The 21,392-nt window shown below is 40.0% G+C and overlaps 1 protein-coding gene across 5 annotated transcripts in view; it reads left to right on the top strand.

The window, feature by feature from the left end:
• ARHGEF3 (Rho guanine nucleotide exchange factor 3) overlaps positions 1-21,392 on the top strand; it is a 420,133-nt gene that overhangs the window by 377,299 nt on the left and 21,442 nt on the right. For 3 of the 5 annotated variants that reach the window (XM_056524425.1, XM_056524424.1, XM_056524426.1), the window contains one exon: positions 20,319-20,426. In XM_056524425.1, coding sequence (XP_056380400.1) covers positions 20,319-20,426 — 108 coding nt within the window. Of the gene's footprint in view, positions 1-3,069; positions 3,829-6,468; positions 6,624-20,318; positions 20,427-21,392 lie in introns of those variants that run through there. The other 2 variants (XM_056524428.1, XM_056524429.1) reach the window with 2 other exon arrangements.

The raw sequence follows: 21,392 nt of genomic DNA, 5'->3' as shown, positions 1-21,392 counted from the left end.
ATACCTTTGACAATATGAATAGTGCTACAGATTACACTATTTTTGCTGTAAAAAAAAAATACTGGAGCCGCAGGACAGAAGAAAAACCTTCAGGCTGAATTGAGCATTACTTACTGCCAACATATTCCATAGCATAGATATTCGTAACAATGTATGAAGAGAAAGAAGCTGGCACTGCTACCCTCTTACTTCTGAGACCCCTCTTTATGCATAGCTCACGACTGCAAACTGCACAGGAATGTATTTATGTGGTGCTCTTGTGCTATTGTTGTGAATACGATCATTCAAAGAATGCAATGGCAAAAACGATCATTCAAAGAATGCAATGGCACTCACCACATTCCGTGTCTTCATGCTTTATTTCTCAAAATCGTGCAGGATAAAAAACATTATCATGCCGCAGAGAATTCAGACACCAGTGTGTACAGGAGACCTGGCATCCGAATTCTCTGCGGCCAATGCCGTTTTATATCCTGCATGTTTTTAAAGAAATAAAGATTGAAGAGTGCCATTCTTTGTATGATGGATATTAGGAATTTTGTTTTTTATTTTCTGTTCCAGTTACACTGAAAGCCCTTCTTTGGATTAGACCTTAGTCTCCTGCCCCCTAGAGCAGAGCACCACTCAAGCTGAAGAGCAAACACATCATCAGTAAATTCCCCTGCGAATTACAGATATTGCCAAAATACAGATTTGTTATGCCCAACGTGCAAATACATAGCCTTAAAAGCTTTGTTAATGGGTGTTGTGAATTACAAAAACTCCAATTACTATAGACAACCCTTCTCTGTGAACAGACTTTAGTATTATTTGCAACTCTATTGGTCTCTGGCTGAGGGGACATTGTGGATTTGTGACACCATTTAATGGGTATAATGTCAAGGCGACCCCCCCTCCCCCTCCTTTATCTCATTAACATGACCAAGTCCTGTAGGTGTTCTCTTGTGTTCAGCCGTATATTTACATAGGTATTACAAAAAAGTGATTAGGTCACATATTCCCAATTGTTCAGCAATAAAGACACTGACATGTGAGATAGTAAGATGATGGACTTCACTGATGATAAGTTATATATTAAGAGTTCCTTAGTCTAACAATACAGCACATAATTTATGTAAATGTCAGGCATTAAATGGGCGCTGTCGCTTTACAAAACTTTTGATATGTTGTAGAGATGTCAAAAGTTTGGAGTGTTTAGACCATGACTGATAGCTAGTACTAGGTGAGTTGAGCTTTTCTGAAGAAAAAAAAATACACATTAGAAAACAAGTGCGAAATCTGCACAATGTGAACATACCCTCACTCTAATGTGGTGGATATACAAAAGAAGAGACCTGACACAGTGTGCAATTGATGGCGCTCCCAGTAAAGGGTTAAAACAGAAGAACTGCAGGGCCCACAGATCAAGACTAAGTGCTGCTTATGACTCATGTTCCTCCTGGTTTATAATCTCTTAATATATTATAGAAACATATATTGGTGACACTGCGTGGGTTTTCCCTGTAACATTGTGTCACCTACTTTCCATATAGGAATCAAAAAGGGAAGTGGAAAACCATCCAGATCAGGAAATGTTCCTGTAAAGATCTCGACTAAATGACATTTTATTCCTGTATTGTTCAGTGAGAAATAATGGTCCTATTTATATGTATTAAAGAGAAAGAGCAAAGAGAGAGAAGGAAACAGGTAAAAAGATTACAAGAGACAGTAGTGAGCAATCGGAAAGATAGAGACAAGCAAACAGAGAGGAAAGATACACAGGGAAAGGAGATGAGAGAGGAGTACACAGGAAAAGAGAGGGAGAGATAGAAAGGGGAAGATATGAGAGAGGAGTACACAGGAAAAGAGAGGGAGAGATAGAAAGGGGAAAGAGAGATGAGAGAGGAGTACACAGGAAAAGAGAGGGCGAGATAGAAAGGGGAAAGAGAGATGAGAGAGGAGTACACAGGAAAAGAGAGGGCGAGATAGAAAGGGGAAGATATGAGAGAGGAGTACACAGGAAAAGAGAGGGAGAGATAGAAAGGGGGAAGAGAGATGAGAGATGAGTACACAGGAATAGAGAGGGAGAGATAGAAAGGAAGAAGAGAGGAGTACACAGGAATAGAGAGGGAAAGATAGAAAGGAAGTATAGAGATGAGAGAGGAGTACACAGGAATAGAGGGAGAGATAGAAAAGTAAATAAAAGTGAAAAGAGAAGATCATAGAAATGAGACAGCAATAGACAGAAACAGAGGAGTATATAGAGAGCAAAGAGAAACATAAGAAGGAACAGAGTGAGAACATGGGAGAGTGTAGTGAAGTGTAGTAAGAGATGAGACAAGTAGATAGAGGGCAATAAGAGCAGGTTAGAGACAGGTATATAGATTATAGAAAGCAATGAGAGAAGGTAGGAGACCAACAGGTATATAGAGAGCAATGAGAGACAAATAGGAAGGGACAATAAGAAAAGAGAGTGGAAGAGAGGTTATATAGACAGCAATGAGTAACAAATGGGGAGGGACAGAGAACAATAGGTTGAGGGAAAAGTATATAGAACAATGAGACAGAAGTAGAGCGCAATGAGAGACTGAAAGAGACAGACCGGTTATGTAGAGATCAATGAGAACTGAAAGCCAGGTATATAGAGCAATGAGAGGGGAAGAGACAGGTATATAGAGAACAGTTAGGGGAAGAAAAAAGACAGGTATATAGAGAGCAATGAGAGAGATGGGAAGACAGACAGGTATATAGAGTGCAATGAGAGAGAGGAAAAGACAGACAGGTATATAGAGAGCAATGAGAGAGAGGAAAAGACAGACAGGTATATAGAGAGCAATGAGTCAGATTGGCAAATAGGAAAGGATGGAGAACACAAGGGCAACAGAAAAGTATATAGCAGGAGAATTGAAGCAGAGTGTAATGTAAGTGCAGAATAGACTGTATATAGAGAGCACTGAGGGTGCAGAAGAAACCAGTATATAGAGAGCAATGGAAGACAAATAGGAAGCGACAGAGAGCAAAGAGAAGGGGAGAGACAGGTTATATAGAGAGCAATGAGTAAGAAATGGGGAGGGACAGATAACAATAGATGAAGGGGAAAGTATATAGAACGATGAGACAGAAGTAGAGAGCAATGAGAGAGGGAAAGAGACATGTCTATAGAGAGCAATAAGAGAGTGGAGGAGACAGATATATATATATATATATATAGTGAGCAGTAAGAGAGGGAAAGAGACAGACAGATATATAGAGAGCAATGAGAGACCAATAGTGGGGCAGCAATAGGTAAGGTAGAAGAAACAGGCATATATAGAGAGAGGCAGATATAGCCTATAGAGGGAGAGTTGCTGTTTTGCAGTAGGTGAGCAGAGAAGTAGGGGCAGGGTAGATGGGGGTCTCTCAGTGATCAGTCTGCGGTGCCCCTGTAACATTTCCTATAGTAAGCATTGTGGCAGTTTCTCGTATTGTGCTGCCTTCCTCATGTGCAACCACTTCCTCTCCATACAGCAGAGAGGAGGGATCTCTGTAATGACTTTGGTGTAGTGTTTCCAGTGCTGACACCATAAGCTTTCTCTCTCTCCCCTGTGTTAGTCAGGCTCAGCACTGACTCAGCCTGTGTAATGCACTCACCAAAAGATCACAACTGGATATTGAACTCTCTCCCGGCTGCACTCTGGAGCTAAGAGGCTGCACTTTTACTCATCAGTTTTACGCTCAGGATCCACTGTGACCACCCAAACGACTGAACCCAAAGCCACAATGGTGGCGAAGGATTATCCTTTCTATCTCACCGTCAAGAGGGTCAATTTAACTCTGGAAGTCAAGAGTGCTACCACCAAGAGCATTGAGGTAACATGGGATGGATAGATGATGAGGGTCTTCCCTGCTTTCTGGGTCTTTGTTCTCTCATGAAGTCTTAAATTAAGAGTATGACCCCAGCAAAGTCTCTCTGGAGAAGGGAAATGAATGAGACTTACACACTCCATACTATGTTGGATGCTGTCCAGCCTGTCTGCTTATGTCCTTAAGTGCCTGAATCAGATTCCCTTTGTGGGTTGTTAGTCTGTGTCTGGGGTCTTCAATGTAAAGTTTGTCACTGTAATACTGAGGCTGCTTTGCTACAGACAAGGTTGATGGTTGTAGCAGTCAGTTGGGTACAGATGTGCACTGTCTGTCCTGAGTCGCTTTGGTCTGGGTCTTCCTGATTTGAATCGGTTTTACGATGGATACAAAGAGACCCACAAATAGGTCATATCAACAAACTATAACCAAATGCAACAACACGTAAATGTGTAACTTGTGTAAAGTTCACAGGGTTTGCATTTTGCACATTTTCAGTGATGAAAGTGTTAAACTTCACCAAGTGTTAGCAAGAAAGGTAATGGACACCAGTAAAGTGTCACTCATGTAAGACTGCAAAACAGAACATTTTCGTACAGACCTGTCTGGACACATCTGTTATGAAGCTTTACCTGTCAAGACAGAGAGAATTCCCTCTGACGTCTCTTAGAACCACAGAACCAAACCCAGTAGGATCCATCCTGTAATCTTTTAGTAAGAGACTAGAATCTTAACGTCAAGAATAATAAATATTACCCTTCCTTATCCTTTTATTTATGTGTGTATATATATATATATATATATATATATATATACAGAGAGAGAGAGAGAGAGAGAGAGAGAGAGAGAGAGATTATAGGCAGAGTTGACTGGTATCATGAAAGTATAGCGAAATGGTCAATGTGGATAAACCAAATCAATAGGAATTGTTGACATGTGAAGTATATTGGATTTCATGAATAACTCGTGCTTCTCTGCTGACTACAGATTAGAGTGTATTCACACAAAGTAGATTAGTTGCAGAACTTTCTGCTTCAGTAAAATGAGTTTTATTCCTCGGAATTGGCTTTTTTATGTAGCACGTGTCTGTTTTGTTGCAAATCCCATATAGATGTGTATCATGTTTTTTTATCAGAAGTGAGATGATAAGATCTTATCCGTCATTATGTTTTCTGGAAGCAACAACTGATATGGAAATCAGGAAGGCAGCCTTCAGGGCAGGAGATCTTCTGATGGGAATCTTGATGGGAATTCAGGTTCCAGTGCAGCATTTTTATGGTTTGAGCTCACAAAAGCACCTTACACAGCGGCACTGGAGACACCGCCAGGCACCGACTTGTACAAAGCAGCACGTATTAGGATTGAGGTTCTGTGCTGTTATAAATCTGGCAACCTCTTAGGGCTTGTTCACATGTAGCTTCAGCTCAGTCACATAGGGTGGCAAAAAGTGGCAAATTTTTTGTCTTTTCTTACTACAAAAATATATGTCTGTCCTGCCTGACAAGAACATTGTATACTATGTTCTAGTGGCCATAGGTTTTAATATTGCGTCCGATAAACACCACAGTGGGGTCTATTGTACCCACTCAGCAGGTGTTGTGTAAAGGTAGAGGGAATCGACCCCATCCTCATATATGAGAGTATAAATCTGATCATACTACCCGTAGTGTATACAGAATATTTCCACTGAACTATTCTGCATTGTATGCCTTATAGGATTTGGAGGATTTCCTTATATATTCAGGGGATACAAGGGGATACAATTGTGCTTGCTTCTATACACTGGTTCTATGGACTAGCCTGCTCTATCTTTACAACCCTTATACACATTAGTGTTTCCCAACCAGTGTGCCTCGACTTGTTGCAAAACTACAACTCCCAACATGCCCGGACAGCCTTTGGCTGTCCGGACATGTTAGGAGTTGTAGTTTTGCAACAAGTCGAGGCACACTGGTTGGGATACACTGCATCAGAGAATAGTGGGATGAACCTACTGTTCTGGTTTGGACTGACCAGCTGTCCAATGTGTATGGGAACCTCCTGAAATTGGGATTTGTATTGTTCTCCATAGGACTAAGCTACTACCAAAGGTGTCTGCCGAAGCTTACTACCCTTTTCCCATTAAAACACATGTATGCTTACCTGAGTGGAGTGTGTATATATGGGAATCAGGAGGAGTAGCTGTTGGCCGAAAGATTTAGAAGGTTTATGGTAACCTTTTATACAAGCAGGGCTCAGGTATTACTTGACAGACATTTTTCTATGGAATCTACAGTCTGACAGGCCGCATGATGTTGCACGACCCTACTGTCTGTAAATATGAGCTCTATATAACAAAAAAAAGGCCTATTCAGCCCTGTGTGTTAAACATGGTGTCGCTCTCTTTCACTGGACTTGTTTTTGGCTTTTTTTTTTTTCACTTGTCGCCCTAACTAGAATTTTTATATTGTTCTTATGTTTGTGAGCTGTGTACATTGTACCGGGAACAATGGTTTGTTATGAATTTGGCGTCTGTGCAGAGTGTATGTGTAGTTTCCGAAGGAGAGGGAGGGTTCTCCCAGATAACAGAGTTTTAAAAAACTCTGACCTTTGTTTTCTCAGGCACTTCTAGACATGCAGCAGCTGCCAGAATCTCTATGGGATCAACAGGTTTCCTTAATCTTTGAAGAGACATTTACAGCCAAAAAGGCAGCATTCCAGGACCGGGGCAGCAGGGTTCATCACGGCAGCTTGTGGTCACAGGCAGGAACATGCTGCTGCATAGTCTTGTGTTTTTCGGCACCTACTCTAGCAATTCAGACCAGGTAGTTTAAAACAAAGAAAAGAAAAACTGTAAATAGCTGCATTAAAACATTGACAAGGTACCCCCCCCCCCCCCCCAACTTTCCAACCAACATTTCATTTTACAATTGATATTTTTTCCCTTCAAAACTGTGAGATATTAGAACTTATGTGGGGGTTGTAGCATATAGCTTGCCACCAAGATTTTTTTGAATCAGGTATAACTAATACAATGATTTCCAGCGAGCGTTATTACTGTAGGGCTGTGTACCCCAACCGGTGGCTGTAAAGCTATTGCTCAGACTGCCAAAAGCTACTGCAGTCCAGGCATGCTGAGAATCGTAGTTTTGCAGCTATAGGTTGGGGAACCCCCACATCTGAAAAAATCCTTTCCCATACATTACTTTCATTCTTACTGCAAAGAAAATTGACGTAGGGTTGGGTGAAGCATATGTAGAATATTGCAAAGATTTTGTTGACTGCTTCTCCTGCCCTAAGGCAAGCGCCTATAGGCTGGTTCAAATCAGTTTGTGCTGCCTATTGTAAAAGTGACAGCATTTGATGCTTTTGCTAACCGGATTGAAGGATTTCAGAGAACCCTAAAATGGGGGAAAACTCGACCGAGAATTAGTTAATTAAAGGGGTATTCCAGGCAAAACCTTTTAAATATATATATATATATATATATATATATCAACTGGCTCCGGAAAGTTAAACAGATTTGTAAATTACTTCTATTAAAAAATCTTAATCCTTCCAATAGTTATTAGCTTCTGAAGTTTTCTGTCTAACTGCTCAATGATGATGTCACGTCCCGGGAGCTGTGCATGATGGGAAAATATCCCCATAGGAACTGCACAGCTCCCGGGACGTGAGTCATCAGAGAGCAGTTAGACAGAAAACAACAACTCAACTTCAGAAGCCAATAACTATTGGAAGGATTAAGATTTTTTAATAGAAGTAATTTACAAATCTGTTTAACTTTCCAGAGCCAGTTGATATATAAAAAAAAGTTTTGGCCTGGAATACCTCTTTAAGATATTTACAGTATTTTTTTTTTTTTTTTTTGGGGGGGGGAACATTTTAACAATTTCAATGTTTCAGTCGTCATCGTGATTTCTACTGGTTCCATAAGTGTTTCACCCCAAGAGGTCTTCCTTCAGTATATATATATATATATATATATATATATATATATATATATATATATATTTATTACCAATAGCTCTATCTGCTCTTTACAAATCTATGGTAAAACGTAATAACCTTGGCTGTAATATTTGCCGGACTGCAGTATGATATGAGCTAAATAAAATAGGAGATACTGCACATCTTTCAAGGCCTCCTTCTGTGTGTGTCCAGCACAAAAGTGTGGATGAGGCTTTTCTCTGTACGCTCAGTCAGGACGTGTCAGTCAACGTTTTTTTCTCAGAGCGGCGAATAAAGAAAGGTCAGGATCAGCATTTTTTTCCTTACATACTTTCTATGCTATTAATAGGGTTATGATAGAGCTATAAGCGCTCGCTGGTGTTAATCACATGACAGGCCTCTCTAGTGTTACACAACACATCGTTCCTTACCGGGGATCTTCTTTTATATCTCAATAATTATTACTCATACACTGTTGTATTCTGCATTGAGATGACGCTCCAACACCTGTCTTAAGTGTGGACGTCAGATCCTAGGCCATTTATCTATATAATGAATATCTGTCAGGAATGTTCATTTCATTCCTGCATATGGTTGTCAATGTTTTAATTACCGAGAACCATATAAAAATTCCTTGTATTAATATCTTAGGCTGGTCATAGACAACTCAGTGTTTGTCCATGCAATGGTTGGGGAGATAATTAGGCCAAGCACGGGCACAAAGACCTGAAGCACCTGGCTGTATTACAGTTACATGTGGCACAAATCTGTAATAAGCTAATGTTATCATAATCTTATATGCTAGAAAACTGGCATACAAGGGTTATAAATTACCCCTTTGTATTTACTCTGGGCCTGGACAAATCCAAGGATCAGAGCAGTCCAACTGGCTAGAAATGAACTGATTTACTGTTTTTAAAATTTTTTTTTTTTTTTTTTGTAATGTACAAGTATCAAACTGGCTTCTAAAGTCTACAGTAATTTGTCTTCCCCTGTTTAACACAGCCTTGTGCCTCATGCGCATGTCGTATAAAGCCTTAAAGGGGTACTCCGGCCCTAATACATCTTATCCCCTATTCAAAGGATAGGGGATAAGATGTATGATCGTTGAGGTCCCGCCGCTGGGGAGCCCCGCAATCTGTCATTGCACACCCACCTTTGTGAGCTCTCTGCAGCACTGGAGGCTCCGAGTGTATAATGTGACGACCACGGGGCATGATCACGAGTATCGTGACATCACGACTCCGCCCCCTCCATGAAAGTCTATGGGAGGGGGACCCCAACGATCATACATCTTATCCCCTATCCTTTGGATAGGGGTTAAGATGTATTAGGGCCGGAGTACCCTTTTAATACTGCATCCATAGAAGTCAGTGGGCCTATACTTTACCTGTGTATACCTCAGATTTCATACTGAGGGTCTACAGTCTCCTGCACACAGCTCTACCATGTGCTTGAGGGCTTAAATGAAATTACTGATGTGAACAATTGGCGGATATTGGCTCTGGTTAGTGTCTTGTAAGGAAACCCATAATGAATGTATGACTTGGAATCTCCATGCTTCTGGTCGACTGCTTCAGGTAAACATTGTAAACCTGTAATTTCTCTACATAGTTGAGACCGGGGTCAGAGTCCTTTAGCAAATTGTTTAAGACTGACCTAATTTACTTGAGACTTCAAACAACTTTCTTCTAATGACTTTCTGGTTACGGATGATCAGAGCAGCTTTTGAACCAGTAAAGCATCTAGAACTGGTCGTCCAGCTGACAAAGGCCTGGCACCTTTAAATGAACCTTGTAACCTCCTTTGGAGGACAGTGGCCACCCCGAAAGAACAATCAGTCTTAAAACTTAAACTTGTTAATTGGATGAAAACAAACCGTGTCATTGCTAAGGAACACAGATTTCATTTAGGAGCTGGACCACTGATTATACAATTACTACAACCACTGAAGAGTGAGATTTCACCTGTAGTCATCCGGTCTGAAAGCCGCTTTATGTTCTGTTTCTTTTTATAGCTGTTGGTCCTAATGTAATATGAACTAAATGATGTTGTGTTGTTTTTTTTGTTTCCTAAAATATAATTTTATAGTATAGACCTTAGGTCTCCACTCTTCATCTTTTACAAAACTTCAAATTCCAGAACATCTTGACTGCCTGCAAAAACTGGAGAACCATGCTTTAGAAACTACTGGTTTGGAAATTCTAATTGGCCGTAATCCTTCTTTTATTTACTTTGTGACCCAATCTTTCATGCCAGTAGTTTAGATGAGCAACCTGCCGAGACAAAAGAATCTGCGCCTTTAATTTATGAATATTGTTTGTGTGTTATGTTATCTTTTCTGTATGTTGCAATAGAACAGGCTGGTACTGTATAAATAATCCCGTCTCTGTGCGGAGTTCCATCTGCCATTTAAAAACATATTTGGGAAATACACATTCTGTCTTAGGATAATATCACACTGATCTACCTGTGAGCTGTAGTATACTACTTTAGATCTATGTTAAGTTCATATCTGTAAACATTTAGACCGATGTTGTCTTTAAATGTGATAGTTGTGTGTAGGGCCGGACGTGAATGTCCATTCTGGATTTTTTTTTTGTATATGTCATGTCCAGCAAGTAGCACCTTACGCTTTGAATGTGTGGTTTGTAGGTCACTTGGAAAATTATAGATATACACAATTTATGTAGGGCACGCCATCATTCCCATATACACATACTGGCCCAGATTCATCAGTCTGCCCAAGGCAAATGTAAGTCTGATTTTCCCATAGTAACTACAGCTGTGAATTGTTGCTGGGTAAATCAGACACATTTTTGAAAAATCTGGGCCACTATAGTTGTAGTGTATGAACACTGTGCAGATCTAACCATAACAGTCTACCTGTTTAATCCACCATAAATCACTAGACAATGGTGTGGAAACCCAGGGTGTAAGTTGTGTTGTGGGCAGTGAATTGCTGAACTGATACTGAGGGCACAGTTCCCATGCTGTGTCTTCAGGTTTAGAAGATAATACACCTACACGCCCTAACCTTTCCTTATGCCTAAGGGCAGTTGCCTCTCCCTTACCTATCGGCCTTACTGCGAGACACAGAATGATATAGACAAATTTTAATAAATATCTTCTAGTAGGCATGTATACATAGGGAACATAGAAAAGTCGCCTAAGTGTTGAGTCTAAATGGTATCTTACATTTATGAAAATGCTGGAACGGACCAAGATTTAAATAGGCCAACCTGGTTGACTCTGGCCGATACATCCACGTCTCAAGTGTGGACCATGTTCATGACATATAAATAAAGAAATTATAAGAACCTTTGAACCTTTTCCCCCAGTCATGAAGTCATGAGAAATAGGGGATGGATCCAGCTTGAGTTGGGGTTCCTAATTCCACAGGCCCCATGACATGTGTAGGCTGTATATTTAGTATATAATCACTTGAAGACTTTAAGCTATAGATAGACTTATCAAAATCATATAAAAGGTTATGTTTCTTTTTTTCTTTTTTTATATTGTCTCAGCGAACATATTGCTGTGTCATTAGACTGCATGTACCGGGTGTAGGCGTAGGAAAAGCTTTTCACGACGGCCACTTCTCAGTCATTCCGTTCTTGTTTCCATACATCTAAATATACCTGACTGTTTACTTGGAAACCTTTGGTTTATTTTTATCAAGCTCCAAAGGTTGATTCATTGTCTTCCACATTTACACAAGATAAATGTTCTTCCTACCTTACATGATCTGAGAAGAATTAAGCAGAGATATCCAAACTGTAAGTTCAGGTATATCTAGACTATGTGGATAGCTACGCAGCTACCATCTGTTATATATCTGTAATAAGAATTGGTTTCATAACTCCTAATTTTATTAATACTATCTCCTGTTCTTGCTGTTTTGTGTGGTTTTGGATTTTTGACAAGTTATGAGACTACACTCTTAGAATTCTGTGGATTCAGGGCCAGTTTTGCCGGTAGCAGACTAATAAAGTAAAGGGCCTTTGGCAGGGAGCCATAGAAAATGTTGACTTACCTCTTCGAATGCTGAATGCGTTTGATATCTTGTAGGTTAGACTCAAAGTAATATTCTGGCGAGATGTAACATCTGTGAATAATAATGTTCCGTTTGATTTCTTTGACCCTCGTGTGATTCGGGGGTAATAGTTTTGTCAGATTACAGGTTATGTATGTTTTCTGTCAGCAGGAAGTTCAGATCTCAGTCAAATGTTCTTGGGGATTGGAAAAAATATAGCATTTGCATAAATGTAAGGCCCCAGGTCACATTTTCCCCCACTGTATGGGAAGTCTCTATGTGCCTACTGCAGCTGTGTTATATGTTCCAAAATCCACAAATAATAATAAACTATGAGCTGAATATGAGGATACAAAGGAGTTGTTTAAAAGTAAAAAAAAAAAAAAGACTTTTTTTTTTTTTTAAACAGTACCACTTTTGTCCATGAGCTTATATTGCAACTCAACTCCATTGATATAAATGTTGTTGAGCTACCACACAAAGTCTGTGAACGCGGGCCCTATTGCATAGGGCCGTATTTTATTATTTCCTTACAGTCTATTTTTGGTTGGTGTGATGAGTAAAGTCTACATTATTCTGCAAGGTCATATAAAAGTTAAATTCTTGCAAAAATTAAAAGAAAGTGAAGAGACTTGAAGCTGTTGAGATGCTTAGGGTCTTTCATGCCTATGGGGCCATGTTTGTACATGGAGACTAATTGTATTTTTGGGTAGAATGGCTGTATTTGTTTTTTACCGGACTGAGAAAGTGATCACTATTCCTAATATCCAAATAAGACATCTTCAGTCTGTTCTCCTGAGGATGCATTATGGGTACCAAATGTTCTATCATCACCCTCACTTATAAATATCTACACCGTTAATCACTGCCCCCATAACACGGAGTCTGACTGTGGCCCCAGGCAAGAAGCATAAAGACTTTCTTCTCCATACAGACACTGACTCACCAACCATTTAAACCCACTTCAAAGCTCGCACTGTTCTTAGTTCTGGGACTTGAGTGTAGCTTTTGGAAGATTATTTAAGACACAGCAAATGTTCAGGGACTCTCTGTAGTTAGAAGACTGTGATCTCTTGGTAGAAAGAAGTCTGTGACAACTCACCTGTCCTAGTCTGGCAATATGATATATGCACTGAAATAAAGATGTTAGCTCTATGAGATCCTAACACACTTTGTTAAAGCGGTTTTCCAGGTTTAACAAAAAATTGCCACGGGGGCAAGGATTGCATGTGACAACTGAGGCCATTGATTGACCCAGGGAGAGAGGAAACAAGTGTTTTCTAAATCGTACACATCAGTAAATTGTCTTGACATTTCTACTCTTCCACTTCTAGAGCTACACAGTAGAGCCAACAGAGTTTTCTTAATCCCGCTCCTGCTGCATTTCTGACCATTACTGCCTGACTCCCCGCCACCCCCACCCCCCAAGCACTGTGTTCCACTCCTACCTACTCCTGCAACATGTGTGTCCAATCCCGCCTGTTCCCGCTAACATTTTGTGACAGCTTTTAGAGCTAGTATCCCCTTGTACCATTTCATCAGTCCCCTGTAGCATTTCTGAGGTTTGTGGGATTTTGCGGGACCTGCTATATGTTTTGTGACCGCCTGGAACAACCTCATTAGCGCCCGTGCCCGCAAGTTTTTCATTGGAACCCACAGGATCCCAATCCGGATGCAGAGCTCTACTACACAGGGTCCTATAATTGTGGTTGCAGCATGAGCTACTGTGCAACTATTGCAGCAATTCTAACCATGGTTCACTTGAGTCTTTTTGTTTTACAGGGATCAGTTAAAGCCTTATTTTGCATTTACCCTGATTCTTGTGTGACTTTACTACCGTGTAGCCCTGCCCTAGCATAGTAATCTTCAATCCTCATTAGAAGGCACGCTGAGGCCAGTTCTCTAGCTTTGTTCTAGATGCTTCCCACTTTGACATTCATTTTGTGCAGTGATCGCTCACAATAAACTCTGCACCATCAGTTGCTCTGCGGTGACCTTCATATTTCTTAATGAGCTTCTGACCTCTGCAGATGAAGCAAGAATTTTCTTGCCATCTTAACAGCTGATGGAGCACAAACTATATAAAGCGGTAAGATGGACTATTGTATGGCACCTGGAGCAAGACAGTGATTCCTTGGGTTAATGTTATCCAGGTCACTGGCTCTTGTATTCCCAGCACAATAGTGGGTTTGATTGTAGCTCATATTTCTTTAGGAACCCCAACCAAACTTGACTTTCAGTGAAGTAATTCAAGATCTGTGGGTGGTCCGCCGCTGACAACTGAATAGAACTTTAATCAATACTATGAGAAAACTATTTAACATGACCTGACAGCCCGGAATATCCTTTATCTTCAAGTCCATTAGGGCCTATGGATCAAACACTACAGTAATAAAAGAGTGGAAGAATGTTGTCTGGTCATATGTGTGTATAGAAGTATTGTCTGGGCATGCTGGGAGTTATAGTTTTGCAACAGCTGGAGACACACTGTTTGGAAAACACTGCTTTAGACTTAAGATAAAAGTTGTTGTTTTTTTCAGAAGCCATTCCACAATGATCAATGCATTTGTAACTCCACTCAGCTCACTTGAATGGGGTTGAATTGCAATACCAAACACTCCCACAGAACAAGAGTGGCACTGTTCTGTTTTTCAAGAAAAAAAAATAGACTGCAAGAGCAATAAGACAATTCATGTACAAACTCAGTAGTAGTCTGCAACCTGTGCCTGTCTATGTGTTGGGAAGCTACTACTCCCAGTATGCCTTGATAGCTGAGATGTACTTTCAGCATCAATGGGGGGGAAACTGTGGTGTAAAATCTTTGGTTAACAAAGTAACAAAACTAAACATTCTCAGAGATGTTCTGCACTCATCATCATTGATAAGCAAAGTGTTCGCCAAACAAAGCGTTCTGGCGTGCAGAAACATTGGCTTCGATAAGAGTTTCCACCTTCTCTTCCCAGTTCACATTTTCTGGTTTATTGATATTTTTAAAATAAAGTAAACATATAGTAGAAATATATAAAGCAAGTAGAACAACGTTGTAGAAGATATATCACTTACTTATTTGGCAAATGCCAAGAAGCGAACATTAATAAAGACCCTATTCAAGTCCATATGATCTGTCAGGACCTGGAGGTGACCGTCCGTTGTGCTCCGACCCACTTTTGGGGTCGTTCAGGGCAAAGAAAGAGCCGAACTGAGCCTTAAAGGTGTACTCTACCCCTAAACATCTTATCCCCTATTCAAAGGATAGGGAATAAAATGTCTGATTGCTGTGTTCCAGCCGCTGGGACTCCCTGTTATTTCTGGCACGGCACCTCAGTCATTCAGTGCACGGAGCAAACTTCGCTCCTTGCTGGATGACAGCCGTCACGCCACCTCCATTCTTGTCTCTGGGGGGAGGGGTTTAGAAAGCCAGCCAGTCCTAGGGAATAAGATGTTTAGAAGAGGAGTACCCCTTTTAAAGGACGGAGCACAATGGCAATGTGAACTTAGCCTAAGTAAAACATTTATCCAAAGATAAGTTATGTGGCACAATAAGATGCGTTAGTTCACGTTTTCACTTCTTAGGTCAATTATTATCTATAATCAGGATATAATGTCCAATCATATCTAATCTAGATAGAAATCAACGACTGTTCAGAAACAACATAAAAATCTAGAAAATGTAAAGAAGACCTGATAAAAAGCTACATCTGTTGAACATCCCGGCTTACAGCAGCAACAGATGTGTTTACTCTAATCATCGACTTCTTACACAGATCGTCTTCTCAGCTGGAAGCAAGTCTTCAGCCGCATGTACATATCCAAAATGTTTTCATTTAGACCGAGGGGAAAAGAGACACGAGTGATACTGGTGGCTTTATTAGTCTTGTGAAACTACAAGCCCAGCATGCTGAAAATTGGTATACTAGAACAGCTGGAGATCTGTAGGTTTCACATTCCAGCCCTTATGGCAGTGGTCTCCAACCTGTGGAACCAGCTGGAGAGTGGCAGGTTACAGATCAGTGCTTTACGTGTTGTATTATGGGCAGAATTGTCTTGCTTTGTATGATATTGGCATAGCATCCAAATAGGCTTCAGAGAAGTCCCATTTTTATAGGTGAACTAACATAAACATGTTTGCTAGGGAGATAAAACCCAAACAAATACAGGGATAAAAAGCTAACTCCATTGAAATATTTGCTTGGATGGCGAAACATTACGCATTTCAGATGCTGTTTTCTGAACATCTAGTAGATTGTAAGTAGAAGGGCCCCCTCCCCACTATGTTGGTTTGCAATTTAATCTGTGCTACTTTCATTTTACCTGTGTTTGCATTATGTATTTTAACCCTTCTTCAATGTAAAGTGCCCTGGAACCAAGGGCGCTATATAAATTGACGATGATAATAATAATATTGTGCTTGGTTGGTCTATGAAGGTTCTTATCTTGGACGACAATGCCATGAATCAAAACAACAAATCGCCTCTGCTGTGATTTGTTGGGCTTTTATTGATAGAATGCAGATCTCTTCAACATAAAGAACTATTCAAGTACAACACCCAAAGGTGAAAAAATGCAACACCGGACCTTTATTAGCCATCAGTTGACATTGGTTATGCCTGTTCATGTCACAAAAAGGTGCTGATGGCAGGAAATGGTCTAAATCAGTTGTATACAAACTGTGGGCCTCCAGCTGTTACAAAACCATAACTCACAGCGTATGCTGGGAGTTGTAGTTTTGCAACATATGGGGGTCCGTGGTTTGGAGACCAATGGTCCAAATCATTATTTATGGCTATTGTAAGGTATAAAGCAACAATGCTATTATAAATGACTTTTTGGTGAATACCTTTTTGTTTGTTGTTGGTTTTGACAGAACAAAAATCACTTGAGTGGGCAAACGGGTGCCAGCTAATGTTCTACGTCAGCCATCCATATCTTATATTACGAGTTTATAGGCATCTTAAGTTCTTTACTAGGTCCGAATGTTCTCTTCTCTAATATACTACCAAACTAGGTCTTTCTTCCCAGTGTATAATCATTAACATGCCAGAGTTGTTATTATTTAGTGGTCTACAAAAGTACCCACAGCCCAGCATAGTACACAACATTATGTTATTTATCCTTATTCCCTGGCAATAACTGAAGCTAAACGCTTTCCTCCCTAAATATATTTTATCACCTGCCAAACCCTCTAGTGCTTTAGAAGCTAAATCTCCTCCAGATGCGATTACCTCTGTCGAGTTTGCACAGTATGATGGTCTTTTGTCTTGCTGTTTGTATACACACGGGCACACAATGCATGCCGTGCCTGTGGAATACAAATCTTAACTTGTTTAAAGACTAACCCAGCTTTATATGGTGATACAGGTTCAGGTGTCTGCAATACATTAACAGCAGCTTTGTACCTAATCTTGCTTATTTGCTGAGCTAATTTGCTTCCTTGTAACTCTGACAAATTCTTCAGTTTGACATCCTATTTGTAAACAGTCCGTCAAACAAACCGGCGTCCAAAACAATCCACCACCATATTACAGCGAGCAAGGTGACAGCAGTAGGCCGACGTGTAGTGAAAAGTAACCCCACCCCACACCCTAAATGTCTATAAACAAAAGGCACTCGTATCTATTTCCAATTGAAAAGTAACTTTCCATCATAAATGACCAGAATAGTAACTTTCTTTCGTAAATGACCAGAATGTTGTTTACCAATAATTGTCTTCCTAGGTAATGTAATGGTGCTTGCCATGATTTATTTAAACATCTTAATACGCCTTTTTACTAAATCAGAGGTACAGTATAGAACCAAAGAACTCTGTCAGCACCCTATTATGGTTGTTTTCATGAGGCCTCAAAATGTGCACTTAGTGGATGTAATTGCTTCTAATAAACAGCCTTCTTACTTACCATTTACGTGGAAAAATCAGTATAGCTCTAGCTTTGTCTCCAAGACCCCTCTGTTTGTTATAAAGAGCCCAAAAGGAGCAGGAACCAGCTGCCACTTGAAAGCAGAAAATATTTTAACCATATGGAGAGAAGTGCAGGTCCGGCTCCCAGGAAAGATTAATAAAAACTTGAAACTTTAATAAATGTCCATATTAAAAACAAAAAAGGCAGCAACATGTCACTGTAAAAAAGTTAAAAGGACGCCAACGCGTTTCAGGCTGAAATATGAGCCCTTAATCATCGCAATGATACATAAAGCAATACAGCGTTTAAATACCTTGAATGCAGGAGAAGGAATGTACTACACGTGTCAAACAGTGGGAGGGGAGAACCAAACCACCGGATAGAGTATGACGTGTGTTCCTGTCAATCAAGGTGAACAACTGTGAACAAATGGGCTGTCAATACAAAGCATTATGTAGTCAAGGCAACCCCGTATAATGAAACAAGATCAGCGAGTCCCCTTATCTGACGATATGTATTGCAGAGAGGACCAGCTGAAAGATGAATGTAGCTACAACATAAATGTTATATAGTATATTATGTATGTATATAATATGTGTAGCAATATATAAAAACAAAACAGCATGGACAAAATAGAAACATGATGTATGATGTTACAATAATGCTGTTATGAAATAAGAAGGAATAAATAATTTGGACCCTCTTGCCTCTTCTTATACATTTTACCCCTCTGGCCCCTAAAATTGCATGCACATCAGGTGCCCATTTAGTACTTTACAATTAGATATTGTAGATATTAGGATTTTCATTGGTTTGACATCTTTTTAGCACCCTAGGAAAAATACCAGATTCCATTTCTTTTGACTTTAGCAAATTTTAAGGAAATTGTTCATCATTAGAAAGCTGTATCACTAATTTTCGAATGTACACACATTCCCCCCCCCCCCCCCCCCCAAGGCATTTCTTTAGTAATCTTTTACGACTGGCATGGGTGTAGTATCAATCTGACAATTCAATAGGCCTTTTCTTGCTCTACTGTGAACCCCGGACAGAATACATGGAAGGAAGATAAGAGTCACGATGCATTCATAGGATTGTCTCCTTCTGAATTATTTCTGTCTTGTCAAGTCCCTATAGACTGTGAAATCTCTAGGACAATGACTGCCAACCTATCCCTGTAGAGTACAAGAACAGTCTCTGGTACATATATCAATTGACGAAAGGCGGAGAAGACTGTGCCGTGACTCTCGTACCATTGTTAGGACGTTGGCTAGGAGAGGAAATATCGGAACAAACTTCATGTTCCTTTGAAGATAAAATGCCGTCTGCATTTGATGGACACAATAGAGTCTGAGACGTGGGGCTACATTCTTTTGAGGATCCAGGCAATGGCTGCTGTATGGAGTCTGGATAAGATACAGGAACTTCCTGTCCAATGAACTGAAAATCAAACAATGTTTTGTTTGTGTTTTGAGTATTAAAGCGGCTTGTGTTTTTTTGGTTTTTAGTGCATTTCCTTTATTGCACATTCCCAGTACATTGTTATCTTCCAATAAGAAAACGTGGCTGTGGAAATCACTGTCATACCAGACAAGATACTAGACTCCAGTCTGAAATTATTGGAAATTTTGCCTGTTGCCTCATGCTCTAGTGGTTCTATATACATTCTACTGTATATTGGCTTATTTAGAATTTGCAATGGTACTACAGCATGCATCACACTAACAGATGTGCTGACTACAGAACAATAGTCTAGCAGAAATATTTGCACTTACACTTTGCAAATATTAATATTTGGGTCCAAATAGTTGACAAAGATATGATGTGTTCTATGGAGCAATAAAAACGGTCATGTATAAAAATGGCTAAGAAAAACTTTTGCGTGCTTCTGTATGAAGTCCAAGGTATACAGTAGGGACCATAGACTTGACTTCCATGGGTTCCTTATTTTGACTCTGTACACCAGAGCTGTGGTCTGTCACATTTGTTTATAGCTTAAAGCAGCTTTGACTCATAAGTGAACAATCTACAAGTTATTGCTACTTTCCTGTAAGCATCAGGTTTTGGATTCCATTTGGTGTGGGAGGGCGGAGTATTGGATGATTACGTTAAACACAAAAATAATAAACTTATTTCTTACCCTCCACCTCCCTGCCATGCTCCTCTTGTTTTCTGCCTTTACTCCTCCACTTATTTCTTTCCTTCCTCCCTTTAAAACAGGGTTTCCCAACCAGGGTGCCTCCAGGTGTTACAAAACTACAACTCCCAGCATGCCTGTACAGCAAAAGGTTGCCAAAGGCTATCCAGAGATGCTGGGAGAGCGAGTTGTAATTTTGCAACATCTGGAGGCACCCTGGTTGGGAAAATACTGCTCTATGGAATAACAAAAGGCATCATAGTTAAGAAAACACAATACATTCACATCCTTGTTAATGGTGAAAGCACAGTACATGTACAGACTGACGCTCTGGAGCTATCATTTTGCTTACACTACTGTTACTTATATCCGTCTTAATAATCCTTATTTATATAACTCCAACCTATTCCACTGCCCTGTATTATTTGTCTTTATTGTCTGTGACATTTTGTTCTCTTTGAATATGGTCTGTAATGTGTTGCTTTTTCTGCTTTTATAGGAGCCAAGTACCAAACGGGTCAAACCACTTTCAAGGGTCACATCACTTGCGAATCTCATTCCCCCCGTGCGGGCAACTCCATTAAAGCGATTTAGCCAGTCACTGCAGGTAAGTGAACATTGCTCTTTTATGTCTTCTGCGCTTTATGGATTGAACTGTATTGCATGTAATATATACCTACTGTGCTACCAGAGCTGTTGACTGTACACTTGTTTGTAGTAACTTATTATCTGCGGGGACCAAGGATCAGACATGTTGAAATCCAACATGCCCTATCTTTCTGTCCTCGACATCTGTTGTCAGAAAATGTTGTCATACACATTGGATGGTCAGCTCATCCTGCTGAAGTCAGTGGGTTTGGCTGACATTTCCAGTACCTAACGTGTATTAGAGCCATAAAGCATCAGTGTTTTTAGTGTGTTGTTCTTCTTAATCATAACACTAACTGTCTGGTGGTTCAGGAGATGGAGGGTCCTGTACATTCCTCATAAAATAGTTCAGAAAATTCCAGATTATCATATATTTACTGTATAGAATTAAATGGGCATGTATAAAAGTTCAGAAGTGACCTGCTATGCCAGATACACTATAGTGGTTCATGTGTCATGCACTGAATAAATGACACTGAATAAGTATCTGTTGTGGAGTTTTCTATAATGTTCACTGGGTTATATGTGATATAAATACTGTGCTAGTACAACACTCTTTTAATTGGGTAATAATTGTATCAGGTTGAAACTTAAAAGAAAAAATGAGCATAAGCTGTTTATTAAAAAGCCATAAATGTAAAAAATTGTGTCCCTATTATTTTGGGATTAAAACTTTGCATCAAGTTCTAACCAGTTACAGAAGTGAGACATAAGTTTACTCTGCTTCCAGAATCATAAGATCCCTTCTTGAAGTGAGATTTCATGAAATAACAAAAGGAGCGAGACCCCAGTAGTTACTAGAATGCAGATTAGGAGGCTATAGCTGTAGTAGAAGGACAAGTTCTCCAGACACTGCACTATAGTTCAGCTGTGACACACTATGGGCTGTGTACATACAGGGACCCTTCTGTCTTCCATATGGTTG

The sequence above is a fragment of the Hyla sarda genome, chromosome 6 (genome assembly GCF_029499605.1).
Source record: "Hyla sarda isolate aHylSar1 chromosome 6, aHylSar1.hap1, whole genome shotgun sequence".
Classification (NCBI taxonomy): domain Eukaryota; kingdom Metazoa; phylum Chordata; class Amphibia; order Anura; family Hylidae; genus Hyla; species Hyla sarda.
This window is presented reverse-complemented; position numbering and strand designations above follow the sequence as displayed.